Source organism: Oncorhynchus tshawytscha, linkage group LG06, assembly GCF_018296145.1.
Source record: "Oncorhynchus tshawytscha isolate Ot180627B linkage group LG06, Otsh_v2.0, whole genome shotgun sequence".
Classification (NCBI taxonomy): domain Eukaryota; kingdom Metazoa; phylum Chordata; class Actinopteri; order Salmoniformes; family Salmonidae; genus Oncorhynchus; species Oncorhynchus tshawytscha.
Genome location: NC_056434.1, coordinates 13,335,375 through 13,345,726, shown reverse-complemented (window position 1 = coordinate 13,345,726; position 10,352 = coordinate 13,335,375). Strand labels below are relative to the sequence as shown.

General features: G+C 43.1%; 1 protein-coding gene across 1 annotated transcript in view; it reads left to right on the top strand.

Annotated features, from left to right (window-relative positions):
- Window positions 1-798: 798 nt before the first annotated feature.
- Window positions 799-10,352, top strand: part of LOC112238525 (inaD-like protein) — a gene marked incomplete at its 3' end in the record, with an annotated part of 94,182 nt that continues 84,628 nt past the window's right edge. The window contains 5 exon segments of the mRNA XM_042322985.1: window positions 799-1,323; window positions 1,518-1,696; window positions 4,985-5,167; window positions 7,449-7,588; window positions 8,375-8,576. Coding sequence (XP_042178919.1) covers window positions 1,302-1,323; window positions 1,518-1,696; window positions 4,985-5,167; window positions 7,449-7,588; window positions 8,375-8,576 — 726 coding nt within the window.

The window sequence follows — 10,352 nt, the reverse complement described above, 5'->3', positions numbered from 1 at the left end:
TGAGATTGTTACAATGCAAGTGCTCAATAGAAATGAAATTAATGTATCCTTGTAGTAGGATAATCTTACCCCATTTGCACACACTGTATATATATATTTTATATGGTGTTATTGACTGTACGTTTGTTTATTACATGTGCAACTCTGTTGTTTGTGTTGCACTGCTTTGCTCTTGGCCAGGTCACAGTTGTAAATGAGAACTTGTTCTCAACTAGCCTACCTGGTTAAATAAAGGTGAAATAAAATAAAAAATAGTATGCAAAAACATGTTAGCTAGCAAATCAGTTTCTGTATCGCAACAGCTGGCTAATGTTAGCTAAACAGCAGCTGACTCATTTAAATTGGCAAGCTACTGACTGTAGCTAGCTGACTCACTGAAGTTAGCGGAACATTTCGAGAAGCTCATTTAAAAGTTGTTTTATGAAGTTATTTGATGTCCTGTTAAAGAGAACCTACACTTACTTAAAACAAAAGTTTAGTTCATAGATTTAGACTAGCTATGCTAGTTCGCTGGACAGAAAGAGATGATGATGTGCACCTGCTGATTGTAAAGCAAAGCAAGTGTTTGCTAACGTTAACTACATCTCTACATTTAGAGGGCTCTCGCAGCTTAATCCTTGCTCACAAATAAAGTGATAGTTCAGTGATTTTTTGTGGAGCAGCTTCTCCAGTTCGTTTTTTTTCTCTCGCCCCACTGATTCTTTTAAAAGTTTACATCCTGGTTCAGGTAAGGGGCGGGTTCATTTATTAACTTCCGCTGTACCGGTAGGTTGGAACAAAGTCATATATCTTCCTTTAGCTAGATAATTTAGTAGCTAGTTAGCTAGTTTTATCTTCTTTTGGGTTTAGCTAACACATTTGCTGTGGTTTGTTAACTTGAGACATCTGTGGCATTTGTGTTACTTGGCAAATATAAACGTGGCTTAGTTTACCTGTCGAAACTTGTTTACCACTGGCTATGTAAATAGTTAACCCATGCTAATGGCTTGCTGACTGACAGAAGGACCATTTGTGTATTTCTCAAAGATTTGAACGTATACTTTTAGTGTTGTATTGTGAAGTGTTGCAAAAGGGCTGTAATTGTGATGATGCTTAGCCAACTTGATGGACCCAGCTCAAAAGCAGTACGGCCTTGTACTCCGAGGCGATCACTAATTGTTCTTGATAGGCATTTTATTCGATACATTATCATCTGCCTAAAGATGATTAGAATTGTTGTTATGAGCTTTGTTTTTCATGTAAACTTGCCCTGCTTCCTCACAGGCTGCATCACAAAGATACTCTGAGACCGAGTTAGGACAATGTATGAAAATGTCCCAACAGGTACATTTAAGTCTGCTCCCATTATTGAACTGTTTTATGAACAGTACTGGATATAAATGTGATACAAATGAACTTTTTCATAAGCAACTGTGTGTGTGTGTGTGTGTGTGTGTGTGTGTGTGTGTGTGTGTGTGTGTGTGTGTGTGTGTGTGTGTGTGTGTGTGTGTGTGTGTGTGTGTGTGTGTGTGTGTCAGTCTCCACAGTGGAGCGCCAGCAGGTATTGCAGGCTTTGGAGCGGCTGCAGGCCAAGATGGCCCAGAGGGAGGAGTGGACCCACAGTGAGAGGCTGGGGGTGCTGAGGGATGCTCTACAGAGCCCACTGCTAGGACACATCCTCACGCTGCAGCATTCAATCAAACAACTCAAAGACCAGGTAATGCTGAATACCTGCAGAGAAAGGGAAAACCTAATATTAAGACCCATGGCTTGTGAATAGCACAGGAAATTTCATTAGTGAGGGAAAGGGGGATACCTTGTCAGTTGTACAACTGAATGCATACAACTGAATTGTGTCTTCTATATTTAATCCAACCCCTCTGAATCAGTGAGGTGCGGGGGGTTGCCATAATCAACATATGTGTCTTCGGTGCCTGGGAACAGTGGGTTAACTGCCTTGCACAGAGGCAGAACGACAGATTTTTACCTTTCGGTTACCGGCCCAACGCTCTAACCACTAGGCTACCTGCCACCCCATGTGGCCACATGATTATCCTATGATTAAGCCAACTGTTCTGCTATTATATGTGGGCTTGAGCTTACATGCAGCAAGACAATGATCCAAAACACACAATCAAGTCTACATGAAAATGGCTAAAAAGCAAAAATTCGAAGTTTTGGAATGGAAGTGAAAGACCAGACCTAATCCTAATTGAGATGTTGTGGCAGGACATGAAAAGAGCAGTTCATGCTTGAAAACCCACAAATGTTGTTGAGTTAAAGCAGTTCTGCATGGATGAGTGGTCCAAACTTCCTCCACAGAGACGTGAGAGACTGATCAACAACTACAGGAAGTGTTTGAGTCATTGCAGCTAAAGGTGGCACAACCAGTTATTGAGAGTAAGGGGGCAATACATTTTTCACACAGAGGAATAATTTTGTTAATGAAATAGGTATGTCATTTGTGTTACTTGTTCACTCACTTATCTAACATTATCTAACACTAAACAATATCTTAACTGCCATCGATAAGAAACATTACTGTGCAGCTGTATTTATTGATCTGGCCAAGGCTTTCGACTCTGTTAATCACCACATCCTCATCGGCAGACTCGACAGCCTTGGTTTCTCAAATGATTGCCTCGCCTGGTTCACCAACTACTTCTCTGATAGAGTTCAGTGTGTCAAATCGGAGGGTCTGCTGTCCGGACCTCTGGCAGTCTCTATGGGGGTGCCACAGGGTTCAATTCTTGGACCGACTCTCTTCTCTGTATACATCAATGAGGTCGCTCTTGCTGCTGGTGAGTCTCTGATCCACCTCTACGCAGACGACACCGTTCTGTATACTTCTGGCCCTTCTTTGGACACTGTGTTAACAACCCTCCAGGCAAGCTTCAATGCCATACAACTCTCCATCCGTGGCCTCCAATTGCTCTTAAATACAAGTAAAACTAAATGCATGCTCTTCAACCAATCGCTACCTGCACCTACCCGCCTGTCCAACATCACTACTCTGGACGGCTCTGACTTAGAATACGTGGACAACTACAAATACTTAGGTGTCTGGTTAGACTGTAAACTCTCCTTCCAGACCCATATCAAACATCTCCAATCCAAAGTAAAATCTAGAATTGGCTACCTATTTCGCAACAAAGCATCCTTCACTCATGCTGCCAAACATACCCTTGTAAAACTGACCATCCTACCAATCCTCGACTTTGGCGATGTCATTTACAAAATAGCCTCCAATACCCTACTCAACAAATTGGATGCAGTCTATCACAGTGCAATCCGTTTTGTCACCAAAGCCCCATATACTACCCACCATTGCGACCTGTACGCTCTCGTTGGCTGGCCCTCGCTTCATACTCGTCGCCAAACCCACTGGCTCCATGTCATCTACAAGACCCTGCTAGGTAAAGTCCCCCCTTATCTCAGCTCGCTGGTCACCATAGCATCTCCCACCTGTAGCACACGCTCCAGCAGGTATATCTCTCTAGTCACCCCCAAAACCAATTCTTTCTTTGGCCGCCTCTCCTTACAGTACTCTGCTGCCAATGACTGGAACGAACTACAAAAATCTCTGAAACTGGAAACACTTATCTCCCTCACTAGCTTTAAGCACCAACTGTCAGAGCAGCTCACAGATTACTGCACCTGTACATAGCCCACCTATAATTTAGCCCAAACAACTACCTCTCTCCCTACTGTATTTAATTTATTTATTTATTTTGCTCCTTTGCACCCCATTATTTTTATTTCTACTTTGCACATTCTTCCATTGCAAATCTACCATTCCAGTGTTTTACTTGCTATATTGTATTTACTTTGCCACCATGGCCTTTTTTGCCTTTACCTCCCTTCTCATCTCATTTGCTCACATTGTATATAGACTTGTTTATACTGTATTATTGACTGTATGTTTGTTTTACTCCATGTGTAACTCTGTGTCGTTGTATCTGTCGAACTGCTTTGCTTTATCTTGGCCAGGTCGCAATTGTAAATGAGAACTTGTTCTCAACTTGCCTACCTGGTTAAATAAAGGTGGAAAAAAAAAACATTACAGTAGGTTACGGTTGAAGATCTGATAACATATAGTATAAAAAAATATGCAGAAGAAGATCATTAGAAAGGGGGCAAATACTTTCACAGCACTTTAGCAACAAATAAACCTGGTTTTGGAATATGTAACATTTCAGATTGTGATGAAATGGTAAAACCACTCAATGTCAGTGTGCTTTAAGTCTACAGAACACAGCATTCTAAATCTTTTACTTGTGTTTAAAAGGAGCCATGGGAAAAACCGCCCAGCCACACTCCAATTCATTTGTATTCAGGTTGCATTATTATTGACGTAAAAAAAGAACCCTTAAAATAAACTATCCACATGCCAAATTAAGATAATGGCAATAACCAATGCCTGCCTTCATATTCTAAGTGCTGCGAAGGTCAGCCGAGTGTCTATGAATGCTTCAGGTAAAAACGTATGGCGTGATAGCAATGCGGAGGGGCTTTTCTGTGCATCTATCAAGCTTTAATATCTACTGGCGGGGCTTGAGTAAGTGCCTTGTCCGAGATGTATTGATGAAATGGTGGAGGAAGGCTGCGTCGTCAGCCCGGGCAAAATGAGCAAGGAGACTGATAACTTTCCACAATGTGAGTCATTAATGCAGTACCTGTTTGGGACCGGCCAGAGCTGCTGCAGAGGATTTTATTGCCCCCCCCTCTACCCTACAGTAGTGCTAATATGTGAAAGAATGTCTTACGGTTGTTGGTGAACGAAAGCAGCTTAGAATGTCTGCGTTTCCTTGGAGACTTTTTGTGTGGCTTTATCGAAATAGATGTCTCTGAACTATCTTAGTTCACAATCACATTAAATTAAATGATTCTACTGAATTTTTGTAAACAGTAAACAAAGCAGCTCTACCTTAGCTTTCTTTGTATCCTCCTCCACTGTTAAATGACATACCAAACCTCCCTCTCTTCCTCGTCTCCTCCCCCCCAGCTGAACTGCATGCCTCCAGACACCTGCAGTGATTTCAGCTTCTCAAGGAAGGGCCAGCTGATTGTCAGTGCCAGCCGCTCAGCCAGCAGCCTGTGCACGTCCAGCCCCGGCACTGTGTTGTCCAACGGCTCGTCCCTTGCCTCCCCCGACCAGCTCCAGAGATGGTTCTGCACCTCCGCTAAGGTGGGCGGCTGCACCGGTTCTGCCCACACACACCGCCCACCTGATGCTATGGTCACAGCTAGCTAGGATACTTCACGGTGGAGAGATGATGGTTTTAGAGTAGACTGTCATTTGTGTGTTGGTGTGCTGTAATTGGTGGAGAATCAAGACAATATGGGTTTAAATAGTTTTACCTGGGTGTTTTATGTAGGGAAAACAGAGGTTAAATGCTTTTAATTGTTTTACTGCATCAGGGATAGGGTACACAGATGTTTCAGCTTTACAGCCTTCCTTAGTGTATAGGTACAATTTTCTTTAATTCAAAACAGCATTTACAAAGAACAACGGATGAGCAGCTGGTGCCTCTAATTAGGGTTTCCGCTCATCTGCCAATCCAACATATTGGTTAAATCAGACGGGGTCAGAGAGAAAAGGATGCTTCCCCTGTAGATCGTGTGTCTCTTGTTGCACCATAAGGAAATGTTTTAACTTTGTATGCCCTCAGACTTCTAGGACCTATAAGATAAAGTCGTGTATAACTTGCACTACTAAAGGAGTTATTTATATGTTAGTGTTCTTGTAGTAAGATTTTATATTGGAAAAACATCCCGCGCCTTGAAAGGACGTCTTGGAGAACATAAATCCGCTATTAGACGTCAAGATATCACCTCGCCAGTTGCGAGACACTTTATAGAATAGAATCATTCTATTAATGAATTGTGTTGAGTCGGGATGGAAAAAGTTCATCCAGCACGTAGAGGAGGTAACTATGACAACAAAATACTGTGGCTATATAAATCACATTCTTTATCTCCACACGGTTTAAACAAAGAATTCGATTTCACCTCCTTCCTACGAGCCACATTTAGACTGTTATACAAGAACACTGTCCATATCAGATTTTGCATTTAGCTTATGAGTTGGTCCCACATGTTTATGAACGACTGTGCATGATGTCCTTTGTGGTGGGCGATCTCATGATGTGATGTATTTAGGTGAGCAGACATCTGGGGCAATTGATTTGTGAGTTGCCCTTCGTGCCTGCTCTCATAACCTATAATTCTGTATCTCTTTGTGACTCATTTGAATACAGTTAGGGTAGAAAAGCCACTTCCCTGATTGGCAGATGAGTGTCAACCCTGATTAGAAACACCTGCTGTTCATCTGTAGTTCTTTACAAATGCTGTTTTGAATGAAATAACATTGTACCTACACACTGAAGAAGGCTGTAAAGCCGAAACATATGTGTACTCTATCTCTAATGCAGTAATATCTATATATTTGTAAGAATGAGGTAAGTTTTTTTATGCGACATACATATTTGTTTGCCTGAATTTGTGCGTTTTACACACCAGCCAAGCTTCTGGGAAAGCACCAAGCTTCCCTGTTGATTATGTAGGCCTACTGCTGTTGGTGGAGATATACATTCACCGGACAGTTTATTAGGTGGCTTGCTATGTAAAGCTGGAAGACGGGAATCAAGGCATTCAGTTACTGTTCGATTGAACGTTACAATGGGCAAAACGAGTTAACTAAACGACTTTGAGCGTGGTATGATCGTCGATGCCAGGCGTGCCGGATCCAGCGTCTCAGAAACTGACACCCTCCTGGGCTTTTCACACACCACAGTGTCTAGGGTTTCCAGAGAATGGTGTGACAAACAAAAAACATCCAAACATCCAGAAAACCGCTTGTTGATGAAAGAGAATGGCAAATTCTCCCAGCGTCATCTCAACGCACAACTCGTCAATTCTTGTCACTGATGGGATTTTGCATCAGACGACCACACTGGGTTCCACTCCTATCAGCGGAAAACAACAAGAAGAAGCAGCTCAAGTGGGCTCGTAATCACCTACCTTGGACAATAGAGGAGTGGAAAAACATTGTCTGGAGGATTCAGGATTTGGCGCAGGCAGCATGAGTCCATGGACCCATCCTGCCTGGTGCTAACGGTACAGGCTGGTGGTGGTTGTGTACCGCCGTCCAATATGCCACAGGGACCAACATCCCTGTGGAACGTTTCCGAATTGTAGAATCCATGCACAAATAATTCAGGTTGTTCTGGAGGCAAAGGGGCGTCTGAACCAGTACTAGATGTGTGTACCTAATAAACTGGCTGGTGAGTGTAGCTAAAGGTTTTCCCTGGGTATTTGCAATGTGTAAATTTTGACCTGATTTCAGATTTTTCCCCCACCAATGCAATGTTGGGGAGTGTTGAGTGTTTTTGGATTTTTATTTTAAAGTTTTGACTGTGATGATTAATTCATTACCTATTCATTCACTGTGTCTTCTTGTGATGTAGGGGAGGCAGACAGAGCACGTCAGCCTGCCTAAGCCCTTGTCTGGGGGCCTGGGCTTCAGTGTGGTGGGCCTAAGGGCCGAAGGGACAGGGGACCACGGGGTCTTCATCAGACACGTCCAGCCTAGGAGCATCGCACACAGGTACCGCCTACTCTCTCACCAGCTCCTCCTCCTCAATCTCTTTACCAAGCCAACACAATATTAGTCAAGGATAACTCATGCTGATTTAGAATGTTTGACAGCTCGTATTAGAGCCCCTTTTTAAAGGATTTTTTTTTTTTTAATTGAGCATGCATGCACTCAACAATCATAAATGCTTCTATCAGCTTATGTTAACAACAAAGAGTATGCAGTTACATTTGTAGTTAAATTAGCACAGCTTGTAAAGGCACTGCCAAAAATGACATACACAGACCTCATACCGTTCTAGAAAAAGTTATACGAGCAAAGGTGAGAATCTTCTAAAAATACTTCCTGGTTCAGTAAACGTGAATGAAAAAAAACATACAAGATACACTTCTTGGTAGCGACTCCTGCCGCATGCACACTGACACGGTCGCCAGGTGTACGGTGTTTCCTCCAACACATTGGTGCGGCTGGCTTCCGGGTTAAGTGGGCATTGTGTCAAGAAGCAGTGTGGCTTGGCGGGGTTGTGTTTCAGAGGACGCACGGCTCTCGACCTTCGCCTCCCCTGAGTCCGTACGGGAGTTGCAGCGATGGGTCAAGACTCTTAACAACCAATTGGATACCACGAAAAAGGGGGTCAAAAAGTACATTATAATATATAAAAAATAAAAATACACCTTTTGGGTTTTCTTGCTCTTTGGGATCAAGGCGGGGTTACTGTAAAAATACTTAGTGACCATTTTTGATGTACAAATGGCTTTATAAATACATTTGATTGATTTGTGTTCTGTGTGCCGGCAGGGATGGGCGCATACAGGAGAACGACCAGATCCTGGTGATCAACGGGACGCCCCTGGACCAGAGTGTCACCCAGCATCAGGCCATCGCTCTCCTGCAGCAGCCTGGGGACAGGGTGGATCTAGTGGTGGCCAGAGATCCTGCCACCATCACACAGCATACACACACCCTCCCGCCCCAACTCCCGCCTGGGCCCAGTCACAAGGTAAGGGTGGAGTACACATTTATGTATCTCAGTATGAAAATGTTTTTCTACTGCCATGTCTTGGTGCTACCAATCAATTAAGCTAGCATGGTGCTATCAATCAATCAAATGTATTTTGTGAAGCCCTTTTTACATAAGCAGTTGTTCATTGGATTTAATCCTTAGAATAAATACTTTTAAGCCATTGTGTTTTCACTGTTTTCAGTGTTGCACGTGGGACTGTGACGATCATGGAATTTGGGAGGACTGTAATTGTCCAACCAAATGACTGTGGTGTCTGTAATAACCGTTCGGGGAAAAAACTAAAACATTTACACACATTTTCTCCTCCTCTTCTGACTGCATGTTCTGCCATAGAAATATAATGAATAAAATGGGGAAACCCATTCAAGTCAATGATGGCTTAAGTGTGGACTGGCCACGGATGCAGTGACGAGGTAAATCGGTAGAGGTCAATAATAGAATGCAGATGTTACATTGACCAGATTGGCACACATTCAACAAATCTTATCTAACAAAGTGTCTGTTTTCGCTGCATAACATGTAGAAGCTGTCTCTTTTCAGGTTTAGGAGAGACTGCTAAATGCTAACTCCCGTTTGTATACAGTAAGCTGGTTAGCATAGCTAGCATACAGAAATGGGTGGTGGTAGTTAGTCGTTTTTAACTGTAATGCAGTTGATTGGTAAAGATGGCATGAACATGTGTTGGGGTAGACATCCATACAGGCGTTATACTCTGATTTTTACCTTAACATATTGTGAAATACACATATAACTAATAGCCTAAATGTAGGCTAATTTTACAGAGGGACAATGAGGAGACAGAATCTCACCCCCCCCCCCCAGCGTTTCCATGACAATTCCATTGTTTTTTAGAAGCAAAGCAGGAAGTAGAATATGTGCTAAAATATTTGTTGAGTCAACTCGAACTGACAGTACAAAAAATACATTCCATTGCATGAGCCACATCAGTCATCATCATTTGAATGAACATTCTACATTGCATCACAATATCAGGCAGTCATTTTGTGTGTACCCATGAGTTTGCCAGGGTTAAAGGTTCCAAGTTCTATTCATTCTATTTCTGTGTGTGCTGCTGCATTGTGGGAGGCATTGCCTAGGCAAACAAAGTCTAGTTTGCTTGTTTTAGCAAGGATCAACAAAGTTTCATCACGTTAAGAGTCCATGTTACGGCAGAAACGGACTCAACCACACAAATGCCTGGCCATCCTGTCTTCAGTTAGCTGTTCGTTCCACACAAATGCCTGGCCATCCTGTCTTCAGTTAGCAGTTCGTTCCACACAAATGCCTGGCCATCCTGTCTTCAGTTAGCTGTTCGTTCCACACAAATGCCTGGCCATCCTGTCTTCAGTTAGCTGTTCGTTCCACACAAATGCCTGGCCATCCTGTCTTCAGTTAGCTGTTCGTTCCACACAAATGCCTGGCCATCCTGTCTTCAGTTAGCTGTTCGTTCCACACAAATGCCTGGCCATCCTGTCTTCAGTTAGCTGTTCGTTCCACACAAATGCCTGGCCATCCTGTCTTCAGTTAGCTGTTTGTTCCACACAAATGCCTGGCCATCCTGTCTTCAGTTAGCTGTTCGTTCCACACAAATGCCTGGCCATCCTGTCTTCAGTTAGCTGTTCGTTCCACACAAATGCCTGGACATCCTGTCTTCAGTTAGCTGTTCGTTCCACACAAATGCCTGGACATCCTGTCTTCAGTTAGCTGTTCGTTCCACACAAATGCCTGGACATCCTGTCTTCAGTTAGCTGT